This window comes from Musa acuminata, chromosome BXJ3-5, assembly GCF_036884655.1.
Source record: "Musa acuminata AAA Group cultivar baxijiao chromosome BXJ3-5, Cavendish_Baxijiao_AAA, whole genome shotgun sequence".
Classification (NCBI taxonomy): domain Eukaryota; kingdom Viridiplantae; phylum Streptophyta; class Magnoliopsida; order Zingiberales; family Musaceae; genus Musa; species Musa acuminata.
The window spans coordinates 36295567-36316578 of record NC_088353.1 but is presented as its reverse complement, the minus strand read 5'-3'; the positions used below and the strand labels follow the sequence as shown (position 1 = coordinate 36316578).

General features: G+C 34.6%; 1 protein-coding gene across 3 annotated transcripts in view; it reads right to left on the bottom strand.

Annotated features, from left to right (window-relative positions):
• Positions 1-324: 324 nt before the first annotated feature.
• Positions 325-21012, bottom strand: part of LOC103985775 (phosphoinositide phosphatase SAC6) — a 34236-nt gene continuing 13548 nt past the window's right edge. For all 3 annotated transcript variants that reach the window (XM_065152253.1, XM_009403600.3, XM_065152254.1), the window contains 16 exons: positions 20560-20617; positions 18502-18558; positions 18380-18413; positions 18200-18280; positions 17903-18009; positions 15954-16040; positions 15754-15831; positions 13170-13240; positions 13000-13098; positions 9629-9728; positions 7508-7616; positions 7249-7321; positions 4956-5049; positions 3913-4005; positions 2571-2637; positions 325-655 (listed from right to left, as the gene is read on the bottom strand). In XM_065152253.1, coding sequence (XP_065008325.1) covers positions 525-655; positions 2571-2637; positions 3913-4005; positions 4956-5049; positions 7249-7321; positions 7508-7616; positions 9629-9728; positions 13000-13098; positions 13170-13240; positions 15754-15831; positions 15954-16040; positions 17903-18009; positions 18200-18280; positions 18380-18413; positions 18502-18558; positions 20560-20617 — 1339 coding nt within the window. In that variant the 3' untranslated portion in view covers positions 325-524. The remainder of the gene's footprint in view (positions 656-2570; positions 2638-3912; positions 4006-4955; positions 5050-7248; positions 7322-7507; positions 7617-9628; positions 9729-12999; positions 13099-13169; positions 13241-15753; positions 15832-15953; positions 16041-17902; positions 18010-18199; positions 18281-18379; positions 18414-18501; positions 18559-20559; positions 20618-21012) is intronic.

Sequence of the window (21012 nt, the reverse complement as noted above, 5' to 3'; positions counted from 1 at the left end):
CCATCCTCAAAACTGCTAAAGCATCTTCAAAAGTTTCTGAATCCAACTCCATCTGCATCACTCAGAATCTAAGACCTCGTACTACATTTGTGTTCACCGAACCTGAGCATTTATCCCTTGAGTAATTGCTTCTTCTTCTTCTTCTTCTTCTTTTCCTTTCTCTTCCATCTCAATATTTTCGTGTGAATGATGGCATCTCAAATTTATTTTCTACATCTTAAATTAAAAAAAAAAAACATTCCACACAGTTATTCAGACCTTGCAGAAACTGCAAATACAACACACTGAAGGATGAACAAGATATGGACAATTCCAATAAGATCCTTGAACAAAATTTCATTTTTTGATTTATTTCATCTTGTTTCAAGGATATAATTATTGTCAAATAAATAAGTTTAGAAAATTCACTTGACAAACAAGGCTTGGTCTGTCCAATTCCATGAAGAAAAATTCTTCACTATCCAATCAATAAGGAAGAATCATTGACTGTGATGAAAGAATCATTGATAGGGCCTAGATCCCTATCAATGCTTTGATCTTAAAAGACGAGGCCTATTGGTAAACAACCGACCATTGGCTCGCACAAATGCTGCTATACCCAGACTCAGACTTGCCCAAACAAGTGAGAGCAATATGTGGCGAACATTGATTTGAGCTGCAGAAAAAAAAGGAAGAATGTCAGATAGTAGTACACTCTTGCCAGGGTTTCCAGATTGGAAGCAACCCAGAAGAAACTGCAGAAAGATTTTTCAGTTGAATTTCGAAGATATCTTAAATGAAGGCAACCTTCTCCAACCATAAAAGCTAACATGACATGCAAGAGTACAACCAACTGCTTCAAGCACTTTTTGAACATAGGCAATCAAAAGGCAGGGTAAGCATAATTTCAATTCACTTAGTGCATTATAATGTAAACAAATCAAGCTCTTCTAAAAATGTGAGACATTTAATTATGGACACATATAAATGTTATTCATTAAGAGTTTACTGCAATAATGTACAATTACTTAAAAAACTATATCACAAAGAATCTCGTAAAGAGTCCTGTCATTAGGAGGCCAAGTTTTTTTTTTTCACTTTCAACAGAATCATCCTCTTGTTTTTGTTTTTATTTCCTTTTTGTTTCTTTCCTACATAGCAACACATTGGACCAGTCAAAAAGTGCCATTTTGAACCATTCCAGATGGTATCCCCTGTGGTGCCAGAAATCAAATCCTTAATGAAGTACAAATTGCTCAAGTGTACCCAAGATCAAAACTTTTTGAAGTGATTTATTATGGAAGGATGGAACTATATATAGGATAATGAACTCATAAATAATCTGTACACTATTTCAAAAAGGTGCCCCTAAAATTATTTGTGTGCCAATGATTACTTCATTCAATGAGATATCATATTTGTTTTTTCAATACTTGATTTGGTTGACCCCTGTCAATGCATCATATGAAGTTTATATATATATAATCTCTCCTTTGTTCTTAGCACAGTAACCTCAGTTTCATCACTATCATCTATGATCGTTTGCATTTTTAAGAAGAAATAATTTCATGACAATTTGCATTGGGCTGTGAACAGTGTCAAGCAATCGGTAAGTAGTTAAAATTTCAGGTAGGCATAAACCCATTGGCAAAAAAATTGCCAAGTCTGGAAATCAAAGGAAAGTTCTGATTTTGTTGCATGTTGAAACAAGATCCATGTTGGACAGAATTCGTCTAATGCCAATATAGAGCAATATCAGCGTTTCATCAGCAAATTGAGAACCCCGGACAGATAATTTCCCAAGACAGATCAGCATAGATCATTAGAAAATAGAAATGACGTTGATTCAAGAAATAGCATCAGCAAAAGGTTCAAACCTATTACCATTTTTGGCTGGTGAATACTCATCCAAATAGAAATGAACTTCAAATGAAAACACCATTTTGGTTTCATTTAGGATGAATACTCATCCTAAGATCCTTAGGATGAATCTTAGATAAGCCTACTGGAAATGCATGAAGGATAATTCTTCAGAAAATTCTTCTACAGTGGTTATGTTCTAGCCTTTCTTGAACAAAGTCCTTTTCTTCCCCCTCCTTTTCTTCAAAAAGAAAAAGAAAGAAAGAAATTCTCCCTAAAAAATGTAGTTTGATCCTTGTTCCAGGCTTCCAGCAAAGATGCTCATGGCTTAAGGCCTATAAACCTAGATTATTAATGACCTTTCCTAGGTCACCTGTCATACAATATACTGATTGAATGAAAAATACTAACAAAATATTATGAACCCTTATCCACTAAACCAATTGTGTTAACTGCTTAAAGATCCTAAAAGGAAAGGTAGTGGAACATCAAATAAAAAAAAGGATAATATTCATATGATGAATCATTTACTAAACTGTCATGATCTTAGTCAGACAACGTTAACAGAAAATAGTATAAAAGCTTAAAATAGACACCATGAGTATGTACATTTCACATTTTACTCTAGAAGCAATTTTCAAGATAACAATTTTCATCATTGTTGTATGCATTGATCAACTAAAAACAATAACTCTACCAGAAATGTCAATTAACAGAAATTGCAGTCTTACCTTGTCGTAGAGACATCAGTGCAAACATAAGCCCAGTCAAGACCAACGCTAGTGCCAGTCGAAAGGACTAAAAATGACAGAAAAAAAATAATAAGTCTATGCATCTTAAGTAAACACGATATATCAGTTATATTTATATAGTCAAGAATTGTTCCAGCCATAGTAAAATAGAATAAGATTTCTAGGTTACCTAAAAAGTAGTCTGTGACCAAAGTTTAAGTCATGAAAAGGACTTGCAAGGACAAGATTATGTACATTGACTCTTCTCAAGACCACCACTAGGGGAAGCCTCATGCAACATAAATAGTTTTTTTCTTCAAAAAGACAAAAAAATAGACAGTTCGATTCATGACACAATCATTAAAATGGTTCTACACATTCAAAGTAAATCCATATAAAAGATTAAGTTCACAATATTTGTCAATCCATCAAGTGTTGCACAAGAGATCAAATCAATTGTGCTTTCCAAGGTTAATGTTTGGACAAGTAGATGGACATGAGTTTCAAATCTATTATAATGATTTTCCATGTGGGATATTTTAGAGGATGTGGAACAACTTACATCATCAGTTTGAATCTTTGAGGCTTCTGCCAGTGTGTGTGTGCAGACTGAGAAGGGTCAAATCCTAATGACCAAGGTCACAAAGGAGTAACTTTGAAACCGAGTCTCACACTGTTGCCTTACTAAAAAATGTACAAACAGTTTCCAACAATTTTTGCCTAATATGTTACAATCGTCAAGTAACCATGGACAAAAATCATGTAGCATTACAAGGTCCAAAAAGCATTAACCAACTTAATCCAAGGTTGAAAAATGGATAGATGCACATCCTATAATCTCTTGAACTATTACTTCAATATATAGTATTTTCTAGTGCTGCATGTATTTCAGAATTTATTAAAATTTCTAGTTTACTTTGAAGGAAAAGATAATTTAGCAATCAGCAAAAAGGTTGCATACACCATATGTAAGATCAAATTATTTTTTCTTTTAAAGAAAATGCACATAAACAACTTCAACAACTAGCGCATTCTCAATCTTGTTCCTGTTCTAGAACATTATCCTCCATGTAGAAATAATAGTCATTTATGAGATGCCTATTGCCAAATATAGCTCTTTTTTTGTCATGCACTGTCACCATAAAAAGTCACAATATCTTTGTACACATGGATTTTTGTAATATCTTCAACATTACAACTTCAATTCTGAAGATAAGGCATAATGAATTCTTCGAGAAATAAATACATCAAGGCACTGACATGTAATTTAACAGATAAAAAAATTTGGAAATTATTTGTAAAGCCCCAGTCAACTCTAGATAAAGTACTGGTCCAAACCTACCGCATATGTTTCCAAGGCTCCTGCTTTTGTTGGAGAACTCATATCTCGACTTAGAGACACAATGTAATGCCCTTGTAGCAGATCAATTGCATCCTTGTAAGCCATAAAACAAGTGAAAGAAAAGTAAGAATCTCATCTTAGAAAATGTTTTAGAAGAACTAATATGCAGACCTCCATCAATCATTCCACAAATAATTGAAATATTTTTTTGATATGTAAAGGATTCCGATGTCATAAAAGGACAGGTAAACTATTCCAATGTCATAAAAAGATTGGTAAATGATCCCAGAAGGACAACCTCTTTCTGGATGAGGAAGCAGAATCCAGTGCTCTTAATAGCAGCAGAAGATATCTAATTGGGATCTCATATAAAGAACATCCAGTGCGATGTCAAATGTGCATAACACACCATCATGGAAAACATGCTATGTCAAACGTGCATAACCTAATCTTCTTCCTAAAACTACTCTTCCTTTCACCCAGTTCTCTCTATTACCAGGTATTGATAACTTTAACCTAGGACAACTGACATGTCAAAGATCTTAGCTGATGTAGACACTTAAGAAAGATTAATTGGTTCAAGCATAATCGCTTCAATTTTTTGTAAACCATGTAGAGGATCGTCTTGATATCCTGTGTATGATACATCCTGTTCTTGTAGTTTATTTTGAACTATGTTACTTATACTGAATTACAAGTTCAGCATGATTGAAGCATATTCTCTAGATTCTGGAAGTTATTTTCCAGAATAAATCATTTATGGATAAATATGCCTTCTATAGATCTATAATATTCACTAGAATCTCCACCTCAAGACTGGCTGTGCATGTGTATATTTCTTAGTCACAATATTTCCTTTCCAGAGATCACTTGCCCATGAACTTATGTTCTTTCTATGATGTTTTTGGTCTAGATAGTAAAGAAGACTCATAGAAATGCCAACTATACTACAATAAGTAATATCTTTAATTCATAGAGTCATAGAAATTTTGAATATGGAATAAGAAGACTGCAAAAAGAATAAATCACAATTGGGTAACAACCTGTTTTGTCCCATCAACAAAGTTATTCAAGTAATAACGAGCTAGAGCATTCCATCCATCTTTTAGAATTCCCTGTACTGTTCGATTTCCATACCTAGGAAACCAAATAACATCAAACAGTTAAAGAAAAAGAAAATACAAATAAGTATACGAGATATGATTGAGCAGCATGCATATTTTTATGATACATAAAGCTATATCATACCTATATTTTTCAGCAAAAAAATGTATAAAAAATGGATATACATATAAAACAGGTCATTAAATACAAAAGAAAGATGAAAAGAGAAAAATACTTCTTCAAATACCGAAATCATCAAGAAGAAGCTGAATAATTGGTATCCAACTCTAAAGAATTACTTCAACAATTAGACCAAAGTTAATCTACTTCACACAGAGTTCTCCAACCAAGGAACATAGTAAAAACAAAATTTCCTATACAGCTTATGATTCAACTTACAACTAAGAAGGTCCAAATTAGGTTCAAATAGAAATAAAGGGTCAAAACCACATCAAATATTTGGAACCAACTGTAATGGTCTATAATCTACACACGTCTTAGTGCACTAATTCTATAAACATCTTCATTTATTTCCCCTTGATGCATAGGAAAAGTCTTGAACATACTACTTGCCAAGGCATATAAATAGGTGTAGATCATGTCTAAACCTATAAAATACAGTTAGATGTTCCAGAAATCAATGCAAATTTTAATAAAAAACATTGTGTTTAAGAAAATATTTTCCCAAAACTGGTAATTGAATGCCAAATTTTATGGTCTGAGGTAGGCTGGAGCAAGTGTCAATTAAAGAATGACTTCCTAATAGCAAGACGAGCACTATTGGCCAACAGTGACCAAGAATTTAAGCATGGACATATTAGGGGTTGGAGCTGTTTACACACTCAATGCAGCTTCTTGTCAGCTAAAATCAATGATTGTATGAATGGCATGTGACAAGTTACATCATGATTCATGACAACATATGCTGGCCAAATCCCAGGTTCAAATCTTGCTTTCACCACTTACCCCTTGCAAAAAGGAAAAAAAACACATATTTTGACCAACATTCTAAAACTGGATGTATCAAGCGGTAGCCTACTGCCCAGTTCATTTATTTTTTTTATTTTCGACAGCAACAGCTGTCTTTAAAATTTTCATTTCTTTCTCTCCTTATGCATTCTCTCCCTTTAGCTATCATGTGCTTTCTCTCCCCTCTCCACCTTTTCTTCCTCCTCCCCATTGTGTCGCTACACTGCCTCCTCCACCCTGTTGAACGGTCACTGCCTCCCCCTCCATGTTCTCCTCCTCCTACGTCAGTCCTCGTCATCCTTCCTCCTCTTCTCCTTTAGATCCTCTCCCCTCTTCTCTCCCTCCCCTCTCTAGTTCAGGTGGCACCAGCTTGTAGCAAATGCACCTCTAACCAAGATTTAAACATTGTGCTTGGGTCATATTAGGCAATAGCAGCTGACAAAAGAGAGGTCAACCTAATGGCAAGGAATGAAATGTACCAGAGCTACAGAACAGTCTCAGAACTCCCTCCTTGCTAAAATTTGGTAATCATTGACAAAAATAACAGTATTGATTATTCCATCAGTCAGAGACTACATTCACCATGATTTCAGATAAGATGGACAGAACCAACAACATATCATGCCCATGTAGTGCCCATACATAGAACCATCTCATGTCAAGAATGTACAAGCATACCCTTCTCGTTGTGCTTAGCTTGCAATAACCAACAGGGATGTGCCAACAAAATCCTTGAATTCACATATTTTGTATCTCAATCATTTGATCATTCAAACATTTCTCTACTCGTCTTTTGAGATTTAATTACCTTTTTTAACTATGCACTTTCTGCTGTCTCTGACAACACCAAATCATGCTGAGTTTTGGTGCAGTGCAACTTTAAGAAACTAAGTACAAGATGGAAAGTAGATACGTTGAGACACTATAGACACTTCCTTTCTTCTAAAATTCACTAAATAATTTATTGAGCCATTTCATGTATATGCCTGCAAGTAATTAAGTGTATCATGTATTGAACCAATTCAAAAATCTTGTCATGACTTTGAATATGCATCCTTAGTGGACAGTTATGCAGCAAACAATATTCCAAAGTGGGTTAGCACATGGGTCATGGAGTTACATTCTTGTAACACTGACAATGATTAAGAATGATGCACAAGATGGAATTATTCAGAACAACTACTTTCAAAATTTTCCAAACGTCTTCTTCAAGTACCTGTATGTTCATAGAAAGGTTGAAAAAATCAACTTTGCAGGAGTTACCTCACAAAATCTCCTTTCAGGGCAGGAGTTCCAGAATATTGAATGCTAATATGATCTCCATGATTAGCCCATACTGAAACAAGGAATTTGACATGATTATCACTGATAATAAGGATGTCATGTAAATGAATGGGTTGATGTTAAAAAGTTGTTCATGATTCAGTTAATGTAAATGTAAATGAAGGAGTCTACTCTCCCCCCCCCAACTCACCACCATCATCCAACAAAAGAGAACAAAACACCTCACAGATATACTCACAAATTTTGTAGCTTGCATCAAAATATGGGTATGCACTAATTGAGTCATCAGAACCAAAAATTCCAATTTGCTTGAGTTGGCTTTCCAACGCTTTTCTTGCAATCATGCTCTGTGGTCACAAGTTAGGATATCTATTGAACAATTGGTCTTACTGTGATGAAACAAGAAACAAGAGCTTTATAGGCAAAAGAAATTTGAAAAATTCTTCTAGTGATGAAACAAGAAACAAGAGCTTTATAGATAAAAATAATAAAAAAATACTTGCCAAAGATTACAAACTGCAGAACTAGTAAAATTGGGAATTTTGATTTTGCATCATGCTTAAGTCAAAAGGCATTAAAATATTAGATAATGACCATATTTGCAGATAAACATGAACTTGTGCACAAAAGTGGGAGACCAAATAGTAAAGATTACCATATGCATGAAACAAGAAATAAAACTCAACTGTCTCAAAAAAAAAAAACCCTTAATTTTTGAATAATTAAATATTTAAAACAACACAAACCCAACTATTGTAGACACTACACAAGTTAGAAAGTTGTTCTAGGAAGTGACTTCTAGAGTATCTCATCGTGAATCAATCCTGGATAAAAATCCCTTGTTTGCATCTAAATCTTAAGTGCCTTCATATGAATGCAATTCAGTTAAAAGAAGTATATCATAAAACTAGCACACTTTGTTAAATTTGGATTGGCCTAATAACAGATAAAAACCTGTAATGGCCATCTTAGGAACCAAAAAGAGCAGAAGGACCAAGTCCAAGGCCAACATCTAAAGCTCATATTTGTAGAAATACATGAACTATGCATATAAGAAAAACAGAAATAGTCAAGATGTATCTCACATAGAGATATAGGGCCAGAGAAAGAACATAACGAAATGGCAAGAGGACATAGAAGAGTCAATGAACAACAAAAATCAATTTTGGTTAGGAACATGATTAAATGTGGAAGCCAATGCAAACATAAGTCTGATGCAGAACATTGAGATTTGAAGCCATTAAATGATTCCAAATTGATTTGTAGAAGTTGAATTAGAATAGAAAAAATAAGCCATAATGTCTAATTTTATACAGTTGGAAACGTAAATATCCTTCATATTTTCACCCATCTTGGTTGCATACTGGCTTCAGCAACTGATTGGAACAATACAGTATTGATACATAAACAGGGCATTGTTATAATTTTTAGCCAGTTATCTCTGAAATAATAATAATAATAACAACGACAATTTAATACCAACCAGAAATCACCTATATGGTCTGATACCAGCCTTTGATCAGACCAGTACATTCCAGTATGGCCCACACATGCAAACTGATATTTGAAACCTTGAGCTGGATAGTATTTGAGCAAGTGAAATGGACTTGATTTATCCAGGAATGTTTTTCACATTTCTCCATATAGATGTTATTAGGAATTTCATTACCAACTAAATTTTCTAATACTTAAAAAAGTCAGAGTGAAAAACATGGGAATCAGATGAACATTATTACAAAGCTAAAAGCCAAAAGATATTATCAGGCATCATCATTCCAAAATTGACTACAAGCTCTATCAGAAAATTTCCAAAAACAAAATTCAAAAGCAACACACAAGTAGGATGAAAGGACATTATTTCTTTTTAGATTCTTTGCATTGGGTCAGATTCTACAGGATTAACAAACCTATGGAAACTTAAGGAATGATGGAAGGGAATAAAAAGAAAAGAGAGGGAAAGAAAATTGAAATGAAATAAAGAATAAACAAATAAATGAAAAAAATATATATTCAAAATAAATAGAAGATAGAAGAGCCCAGATTCCAAATGAACAAATTCAAACTTGAAAATGATCTTTCTGATTCTTAAAAAATAAGGAGCAAGGGGATTGATCGGGAAAGATTTCTTGTTCTTATTATAAGATTGTGATTTGATCCGGATATGTTTGGTAAAAAGAATAATCTTCCAATCCTTTGTAGAAAAATATTCTTAGGAATTGACCATGATATATCTGATCCATACATAATATCATGAAAAATGGATACAAATTTGTGATCTTACATGAGACCATATAATGACAGAAACAAAAAACTGCCAGAAAATCAAATGAAACAATCCAACTAGAATATTAACATTCACCTGTGTAACATTCGTTCGATCTAAGCAGTCAATACAATTTGTTCTCACAACTCCTGTCTGACCTGAAACTTTCTCACCTTTCTCATTCAAAAGAAAGTATCTGCATAATCAATAAATAATAAATTTTAAAAATTCATATATTATCAAATGTACATTTGAAAAGGTGAGCAACCAATCCCTCAAGCAGTTCCCAGCAAAGTAAAAGTTCATACTTATATAAGAGTAAAAAAGGTGCTACACAGTACCACAATTACCAGTATAGATACAAGAAAATGTTTAGCATGCTTCACAAAGTGAAGAACTTTGAAGTCAAAGAAGAGGAAAAAGAATACAGCATCTAGAAAGACAATCTATACCAGCGAAATTCTCAAAGTAATTTGATGACTACTCAAACAATGCCAGAGAAGTCAGGAAGGCTAGTGAATTTGAAATTAAAGAAGCATATTTTAGAGGCTTTTTGTACCCATTAAGCATCTGCCCAGATTCATGGTTTTAATGGATGGCTCAAGCTATAATTTATAAGATCAATAAATGGATCGGGATCAGCTAGAAACAATATGACAAGATAGGAATTGAACAAGGAAATAATATAAAATAAAAGTAAATTAAATAAAAATATATATAAAAAATATAAAATTAAGAAATAAAAGTATCTTATGTTAATCAATTCTTTTATCATCATAATTGACACTTCTTTTCAAAAAAATGAAACTATAATATAAAAGATAAAAAATTGAAGAAAAACAACAATGAGAACAATAAAGAAAATCTTATTAAAAAAATTATGTCTATCCAAAAATAAACAGTAATCATATAGTACAACAAATATTATTATAGTAAGTAATGATTATATATCACACAAATGATCTCAAACTCATCAGAGTTTATTTTTAAATATAATAATAAGCCCAATATAGCCATAATGCTTCTCTAATCACCATGCAAGTGAAGTGTTGGATAAAAGTAAAAAACAGAAAGAAACAAATTGATTCCATATCTTGGTAGAATCCTCATTTCCTTAAGAAACTAAGAACTAGTCTCCATCCTTTTCTTTCTCTCCCTATACCTTTTATATTATATACTATATGATGATAAGTGCCACAGTAGTATTTTTATGTATAGGTTCTTCAAATTAATAATTTTGATGTGCATATGAATCCAATTAAGAATCTAGTACCACATACTAATGAATCACGACCATCATTTTGGTGATAGTAGGCCTCAAGGATCACTGTTTCGGGTACCGGACCCATTTTGGTGATTGTCGGACAGGTAGGCACTATGTATTGATCAATACTAGTGTACCGACACATAGAACACCAGTATGTGTCGGTGTTTTGAATTAGAAGAAAAAAGGAAGGGGCAGTGGAGGAATAGAGGAAGGAGGAGGCAAGAAGAAGTGGCGCCAACGGAGGAAGAGAAGAAAGGGATGCAATAGAAGATGAAGAAGAAGGAAGAAGACAAAGCAATGGAGGAGGAAGAAGGAAGAAAATAGAGTGATTAAGAAGAAGGAAGAAAAAGAAAAAGAAGTTGTGAAAGAGGAGGAGAAAGAAGAATGAAGAAGAGGAGAAGAGGAGGGCATGTACCAGAGTCCCACGGCATCAGCAAACGAACGAGCAACATCCCTTGGCGACAGCGAATGGGAATGAGACATCCCACGGCAACAACAATGAATGGGCGAGCGATGTCCCGTGACAGCAGCAAAGGCATCTGCGACAGTAGTGTCATGCAAAATGGGTAGACAGCCCTAATCGACACGATGTGATACTTATTTAAGGATTTGGACTGAACAGCCCGAAACGAGAATGGTCCACATATCGGGTCTACACTCGGACTAGTATGTACTATCTGTTTTGTGCCATTTCATGCGATACAAAAATATTTGGTAGGCCTATTATAGGACAAGCATTAAATTTTCATTCGTATGCTATTGATAACGTATCATGTTGCATTTAGGATTTTATATATTTTTGCACATGTTTTCTTCATACGTGGTAAAACACTTTCATTCATTATTTAGCCTAAACCTATCAAAATTTTAATTTTTCATTGACTACTTATTCAAAATTTAGGCTTTGTATTTATTTATAATAGATCTGATAGGTCTCATACCAGTCATTACCCATCCATACCGACACATGGTAGGAGTGATTTTAATCCATGCTTACAAGTGTAATATTGGCTTTTACATTGCAAGATATCTTTGTATGTTCAATAATTTCATGACATTTCTTCTTATATTTTACCAATGCACTAAAAATAATGAGACAATTAGATATACTTAACATGGATTAAAATCTCGATCAGATACTGATACCAATTGGTCATTGGATGGACCAGTAATGTACAGTGTATTGAGCGTCCATATCCACCAAAAGAGAGAAACAGAGAGGAGGTGGCAGAAATAAGTGATAGCAAAGAAGAGAAGGAGAAGAGGAGGCAGTAGCAATGGAGGAGGAGGTTGCAAAGGAGAAAGAAAGAGAAAAGAGGAAAAGGAGATGATTGGAGGAGGAAGAGAGAGAAAAAGAAGAAAGATAAGATACAACAGTTATCTTATAAAAAAAGGGAAAAGAACAAAAGGTAGATCTGCTGCAGGTTGGTATCAGTCAAATTACCACCCAGTAACCCAGTATTGTTAGTTTACAAACAGCTAGCTTAACAAAAAGAAGAAAACCAACTTCCAAGGCTCGCCTACAAATTGACCAGTGGACCCATATTTTAACCGAGCTAGAAGAAAAGGTTAGAACAACTAACAGTGAACTGCAGAAGTATGCTTAACAATTTATAGGATAACATGATTATGAATCCTATCAACCTATCTGAACTTGGAATGTCCAGAATTGCACCAAGAAATTGCAATAAACGAACTGAGATTGACTGATCTTGACAATAGTAAACTTTGATAGGCCAATTTAGCTGAATGAAAAACCTAAAAATGGACAAGAAAAAATATTCAAACATATAAGCAAAATATTGGCTGATTAGACAGATCCAGGTGGAATAAAAATTTAGTTCTGTTCTCCCAAAGCCCAGATGGTCAATTTAAACATCCAGTTTCTTGTGCTTTTTCCTTTTGGCCATAACCCTTCTTGCAAGGAACCTACTTTCTTAGTGTATGCTTGTAGTAACAAAGTGGTCCCTAGATGCAAACAATTTAACTCCTAAATTAGCTATATGATTTTCAGGCATGGATAAATTCTGGTGATGAATCCATATTGTTAGTGCTCAAACTATCGTAAATTTATAAAGTAAGTCTATTTTCCATACAAAATGTTACAACAATTGACTAAAAACAAGTTAAATGTTAAAAAAAATGAAACATAATTATTTTAAGTAATGCATAAAAATATACAACAAAGTAAATGGCATACCCATGCTTATTCAGGTAGTCCTCAATTTGATTATAGAGGAGTGAGAGACGCTCAAAATGTATATGGCCACAGATCTGGTGAAAGTCAAAATGTACATACCTGGAAATGGTATTGGATTTTAGCTACAAGAATTATACAGCACAATTGTATTATCATAAATGTCATATTACCTAATGTCATCATTTCGAATGGTCTGCATTGCATTTGCAAATCTTTCACTCAGACGTCCCTCACTTCCATGCTGGTGATTGTGCAAAAATTAAGATAGCATGCACAAAATTTATATAATATTCAGAAAATACATTTAGAGGAGATGTACACTATAAGGAATTCAGTATTCGATCACATCCACACAAACAAGTTTCAAGAAAACCCTGCCCCATAACTTTTGTATCTTTGCATGCATAGACTATGATTAAACCAGCAGTGTCCATTACAAGTTTTAAAGTATTCAATCTAAATTAAACTCCCACATTAAACCTAAAACTGAACATTCGAATTTCCACATTTTTTGCCATCTAAACACTCAGAAAAGAATATCCACTAGTCCTCCACAGACCAAATAAATACACAACCAAAAATCAAACCTGAAGCTTCACAAAATAAAATCCTCATATCAGTTGGAATCCAAAGAAAAAACTTAATATTCAGTCTATATTGGCAACTCACAGTTTTTAGTGTCAATTTGAATTCATGTTCTCTAATTTGCTATAATTTCATAATTTTTCATCAGTAGCATTCTTGAAACCTGACCTGATAACAATTGTTTTGTCAATCAAAGCACTTCAGGTTAGTTGGTGACTTGGTTCAGTAATTAATCTAATTCTGGCTGACCCATAAATCGCCGTTTCCCCAGACCAGTACAAAATGGGTGGAATGTACCAGTCCAGGCATGAACCGGTACATGGATTGCCACCATTTCAGAAGGTCTGGTCCAATCCATTTAAAAATAAAAAATAAATTCAGTTAAGGCTTGCAAATGTGAACCCTCTTCTCCGTGCACAGGGAGCATGGAATTACGAGCAGTAGCGGTCATCCACCGCCACCTACCTCCCTGCTGTTGTCCTTTGCTGCTGCATAATGCCTCGCTAACCACAGCATGCTGTTGACCATGGGTACGCTTTCTCCTCTTCTCCTCATCCACCACTTCCTCTTCTTCCTCCTCCTTTCTCCTCATCTTCCTCCACTGCTTCGTCTTCCTCCTTCTCTCTTCTCCTCCACCTCAACTTCTTCCCTCCTTTTCCTTCCTCCTCTTCATCCACCGCAATATGTTCCTTCCGCTTCTCCTTCTTCTTCATATTCAAAACTCTGGTATGTACAAGTTTACATACCGATAAGGAACATATTGCCAAAAACTTACCTGATAGTCCTTGGTCTGACAAGTAAACAAGTTTTAGTACCAATTGCCAAAAACTTACCTGATGGAAATTTAGACCCATCTGACCCAATGTTAAACCCAAGTTATTAGTAATAGACACATCCAGCCTTGTGAGCCATCACAATTCTTCTCTCATTTCCAAGTTATTAGTAATAGACACATCCAGCCTTATGACTTCAAGTAGCCTGACAAGCTCTTAATAATGTTATGGGCATCTTATGACCTACAATTAACAAACCAAACAGTGTGAAGAGGAAAATCAGATTAGCACAAATGATAGCCACTTATCAAATAACAACTAATAGATGCACTCTACGACAGATACATAAATGAAGAATTCCTGTAGATTCTGCCAAATCCACCGCATTCAAGAAAAAAATTAGGAAAACTAGACTACATGATTGTTTTCCTCAAAGGATCGACAAGTGTGAAGGCCGATACAACAAATTATTTTCTACATTCTCACTGCAATACTTTAATGGGTTCAGCATTTTCTATTATTTGTAAACTTATAGATAGATGGTTCAACACCAAACTTCTACATGTGCTTTCACAACTGAATGATGACCACAATAAGAGCCAAAATCTGCAAAAATAATGTCATGTGTGCTATTGTAAACCACATTGTCAATGGGTGCAAGCGCAACTAATCCACCCCTGTACTAGTCCATATGAAAGTTTAAAAATACTACTATAAACTAATGGAGAAGTTGGGCACTACGATATGCATTTCCATCTACTGCATCACAAAATTTGAAGGCACAAGAGTGTGATCCATCAGATGTTGTGTTAGCCCACAACAGCAGGATCCCACTATGTGACTGGTTACCAGTAGGACAAAAAAAAATTGAGTATTTGTAGTTCAATGGGGCCAGCAATAGACCAAGTATATAAATTCATCACCAATGAGACTGAGTTTATTTATATGGACACCTAGGCTTTAGGACACGGTCATCTAAAGTTTTAGACCCAACCCCATCAGATGTTGACCAACTCTTAATGAACTGATGAGTACACCATCATCATTATGGCATCTCCGTTACCACTGACATTATCCATTCTGGGTTCATGCTGGCATCCGTATTCTGGATTCACGCAACAGTCCCATGCCAACACAGTTCAATGGTATTAATGTATGCCATGATGCAAATTCCATTATGCTAACCTGAAACAGAAAAGAACTACTACTCTAACAAAGGCGAAAGGCCTACTACTTTTAACAGAAAGATTAAGAATGCGATATTTAACTACAAAACCAAACAGTTTGAGTTCATGTTGCACAGATTATCTTATTCTTTGACTGCATTTACAGATTTTTGACAAAAGAAAATGATTAAATATAAAATTATAAGATAACTATGTTACAGTAAGATTACCTTGTTGACAAGATCAACAGCTAAGACTGAACCATATTTATTACTCAAATCCAAGAAGTGACGTTCAGCCACACGACACTGTCAAAGAGAAAGGATAGGATAATCAATGCAGATTGCATTTCATAGGCAACATAATATGATTCCTTCTTCCTAGAGAGCTAAATGTAAAACAAACAGAAACATGGATATATAGCTCTTACCGCTTCCTCAGGCCTAACAATCTCAAACTTAGGTTTATATGTCAAATCAACAATCTGCTCCCATAGAAATGGCATGGACCCTCGAACCTACAAGCATGAGTTACAGTACAAATCTCAGAAAGTATGTAAAAAATTCAAATGGTATAAAATAAAAAATAAAGGACAGACAAATAAAACTAGGCATATGAAGTAACTAGATAGCTGAAATCAAGTTCTTTTCCACGAAGAATTCTGCATAAGATACTAATTGATTAGCCACAAAGAAGAAAGTCTAACACCTAAGGCTAATCTCAAAAACTTTATCTTTTGACATGGAAATATCCTGGAGTTTTATGGCATTCTTGAGTTGAAAAAGAAAAAAAAAAATTGTATCACCCTAGAACCTCATCAATTGTTTTTCATGCTTTTAGGTAGGGTTCACCATACCAGCCCATACCACTCAATATGAGCAGTTCATACTGGTTTGACAGGGGACCAGTACACAGATTGCCCTTTAATGGTCGGCATCATAACCTGACCCCCTATCGAGCAATACAGGGTTTGTATCGGGCAATAACAGTCAAAATCTTACCGTTACTGACTTATACCAGTCGATAATGATCGGATTTCGATCGTTACCGATCAAGGGCTGGCATCGCCCTATTTCAGACATTCAAACTGACTATTTGAACCACGAGAAAGGGTTTTTAATCCCTTTCCTCCCCCCTCTTTCAACTCATATCACTCTTTCAATCTCTTCGACTCTCTCAAATTCATTCTCACTCACATCTCTCTCTCTCTCATTCTCATATTTTCACTCTTCTAAACTCAACAAAGCAACGATTTTTAGATTTGATTAAATTTGAGAAGATTAAGAAGAAGATCCCCCTCGATCAGAACATGGCGGAAGATTTTTAGATTTGATTAAATTTGAGAAGATTAAGAAGAAGATCCCCCTCGATCAGAACATGGCGGAAGAAACCGAACAACATCGAGTCAGACCGCTCGAGGAACTAAAGACACCTAACCATCACAGTCGTCCGCCCAACGTGCAAAGGCAAACGAGAAGAAAAAGATAGTAGCATCAACCGCACCGTTGGAAAGATCGAGTCAGGCAACGAAATACCTTCTCAATCGTATTCAACAACCTGCTCAATCCAGAGACATGGCAACGACATGCACAACAATGCCTCAACCCGCTCAATCACTATTCTTTCCTAATTTAGATTATTTTCACTAAAATTATACTAAATTTATATTTATTTTCAACTTAAAAACCCTACTCTAACTTTTTTTTTTCTATTTTTCAGGTATTCTGGAAGCTATTTTCGATGTTTTTTGGGTGTACCATCAGTACCCCTCAATACATACCATTGGTCGGTACATCGGTATGAACCGAAATTACAAACCTTGCTTTTAGGATTGCATGTAAGCACTGTTTTAATGTAATGCTTTTAAGATCGAGTGCAAGTGCTAAATGCAGTGAAAAGTACAACAGCACCACTTGAAAGTACCGCAACTTTCGTACTCAACCAAGCTGCCTGAAAACAAACCTGAGAAAACATGTTCTCTTTGACCCAATTTAGTTTCACTTTAGAGTGGTTGGTTCACAGTGGAATCCGATTCTGATAGCACCATTTGTATTTTGGAATAACAGACTGAGCCTCCATGGCATGCTACAAATCTGGTTAATGACACCATTCATATCTTGGCTAATTTTTCTTATGTAATACTCTCCTGTACATTTAGGGAGAGTAATCAATGTACAAACTGACTAGAAATATTTGCTAGGACTACTGAGTCTTCTTTTGTTTAGGGACGGGAAGGAATTCCCTCTTTTCAAAGGTTTTTGATGTGCTGACCTCTAAAGCACAGGATGTACCCACTTTTTGAATTAATATAGCCTCTTTCTTTTTTGGGAAAAAAAAAATCACTTTAGAGCAACTAAGACAAAAGAAACTTGAACTCACTTGGACAAAGGATGCTGTAAATCCATTTGATTGCAATATCTGTTCAGATTCAACAAAATTTGCAACATAGCCCTCCATGTCGGCTCCTCTTCTCCACATCCGAGTACCTTCAAACAAAATATAGCTTTAACAATATATCATTTTATTGCAAGAGAACAAATTAAAAATTGAGAAAAGGTTGAGCCCATTAGATAATGTGATAAGATTACTGCAATTTGATCTTTTCTTCTTGGTCAATTTGTTACAGTTCAAATAAAAATTCCAATTACAGTCTCACTTATTATAAACAGCAAAAACCTGTTCTCCTTGTGCATCTACGTGCAATTAAGGTAACATCAACTACTTTTCGACCAATAGCTGCTTGGAAATTTTGGTAACCTGATACACAGTTAAGGCTACTGAAAGAAAATATAATAAGCTGCTTTAACCTTACAGTGTAAAATTAAAAAAACGATGATCAAGAAAATATCAGGATACTTCCTTGAATGATAGGTAGCACATATGAATCCAGCTGCAGGAATATTGTCAAAGTATTACCATTTGTTTGTTCAAAGGAACATGCTAAATCATTGAAGAATTAGTTAAGAAATACATATTACCTTGTTATCAATGAGTGCTTCCAACATGTAGCTATTCCAAAGAAATCTAGGTTCTGCCTGCAAAATAGATTTATTAAAGTGACAAAAACAGCAAGTAAAATCTATTGTTGCTGACTGATATACCTAGAACAAAGCAATCAAATAGCATAGACTATAGAGAGTGTATATAGAGCATTCATATATACAAAAAAAATTAATAATATGTCACCATAAGGATTTATACACGACAAATATCTACCATTACTGCTCACGAAAGACCAAAATAAAGATTATGATGAAGCCCACGCATAAGTTATAGATTTAAAGATCATTTAAATTAAACAGATTAATTGTTCGACTGTTTGGCCCAAACATGTTTTTTTTTCACACCAAAGAACCAATTTTTGAATAGGCTTCTGTTGTCTGTTGTATACTGGTACATACTGCTCATACCAGGCAGTACACACATGACACAACAAATTTTAGTTCATGATCTCAGTTTTGATACGCCAAATGGGATCATTCCAGGCTTAATCAGTTAGTAGCAATGACAACGACAACAAACCATAATTTTATTATCTGAAGTCAGCTACATATACCTTTTTTTTCTCATTGAGCTCTGTATATAGCAATATCCTTGGTTGAATCAAGGGCATTTAAATCTTTATTTGTAGCTTCTATTTTCTAGTAGCTTAATCAGCTAGTAACACTTACTGAAGAATTCACAAGGACACCCAATCAAGGAAGATGTTGAAATCCAATTGACCTTGTAACTCAAGGACATCCTAGGCTCCTAGCTTCATTTCCAAGCACTTCTGAACTTTGATGATTCTAACCTCTTTGGCACATCTGAAGTTTGTCAATTTTTTCCCTTTGTTGTTGAGACAATTGTTGTGTCCATGGATTCAGATAACGGTCAGCATCGGATGTAACAAATATATTTAGTAGTTACTAGTTACTCGATCGATCAGATTGATATTGGATCATATGATTGAATACTGGTCAGTCAGTAATTTTTTTAGTATTTTTCAGGTGATACAAGCAATATATTGGCCAGCTAGATTATGAGAACTGGTAGTTGACTGAGATTTACATTCCTGGTTACTAACTGTTAAGAAATTGCATTGAATTGAATCTCACGTTATTAAGTGCATTGGTTAACTAATTGTTAAGAAAGTGCATTGAATTGCAACTGATTAAGTTTTTTTTTTTTTGTATTATTAGTATTCGATACTAGTTTAATGGTGATCAAGGTGCTACTCACACCCTGTACTTGTCATCATCTACCATGTTTCTAAATTCTAACTTTCTACTATGATATTTATTGATGGTAGCATGAGATCATAGGAGAAGAAAACGATGCATCTTAATTCAGCATATTTCTTCACTTCAGGATTAAGCAAGATTGTTGAAAAATTGCAAATATGATGTTCTTCACAATTCTGCAGGTCTAGGTGACAAAGAATGTTTAGAATACTATGTAGATCAGTTCAGATCTGGCCTAAATATGACCCATGGACCTTCAGGCTGGTTGCTAATTTGCACGTGGTCTTCAAGATCTCTAATTCTGACTACATGGAATGAAAAAGCAGGCTGTACATAGCCTGTGTAGCTAATAGGGTAGGAAAAGGCGTGTGATTAGTAGAGAAGGATTAGAAGAAGAGGGAAATAGACCAGGTTGGCCAAGGTAAAAAACAGCTACTAATTCTTTCCCCTTTAATTCCCCAAATATAAAAGAAGTATTTACAGAACATCCATAGACTAAGCAACCATCCAAAGACCATTCTCAATCACGACCCTTAGGATAGAAAATATTTCTAACTTATTACTTGAGCTAGCTAAGCTAAACAAAAATGTCCTAATGGCTAATTCAACTCAACTCCTAATAGAAAAAGCTAATAAATGCTCTTTACAGTGTCAAAAATCAATTTGCTACAATATATAACACTTGTCGCCATAAAACCAAATTGAGAGAGATCCAAATCATAATAAAGATTGTTAAAGGAACTACAGTAAAACTAGATGAGCTGAAAACCATTGAAATTTGTAGGTTATATATCAGGGTTCAAACATCCAAACCTGTCTCCAAAGAGGAAGCAGCTTAGACTCATTGCCTAACTCATGTAACCTCTGTAAGCTGTAAGTAAATTACAAAACACAAGCATTACAAAACATCAAAACAAGATCTAGTGTGGCTTTGGTTGGTTAAAGTCTAAACTAAAAAAAGTTTGAAAAATTAAAATTACTATAATTAATATACTTAATATTTAATAAGACTAGTAAAAAAATGCAGGACAAAGCACTATTGTTGTATACATTGCATGAATGAGTTTTTTGGGGGGAAGCATAACCAGCATGGTGATCACTATAGTCAAAAGCACATTTGTGGTTTAGCCCTTAAAAATATGAACACCAAATCAATTTAGGATTTAGGACACCATATTTTCAGAACATCAAATTTATGTGATTCAGTTAATTGTAGTGTCAGTAGGAAATGACCATAATTCAACTAGTTGACCGCTTAGTGGTAAA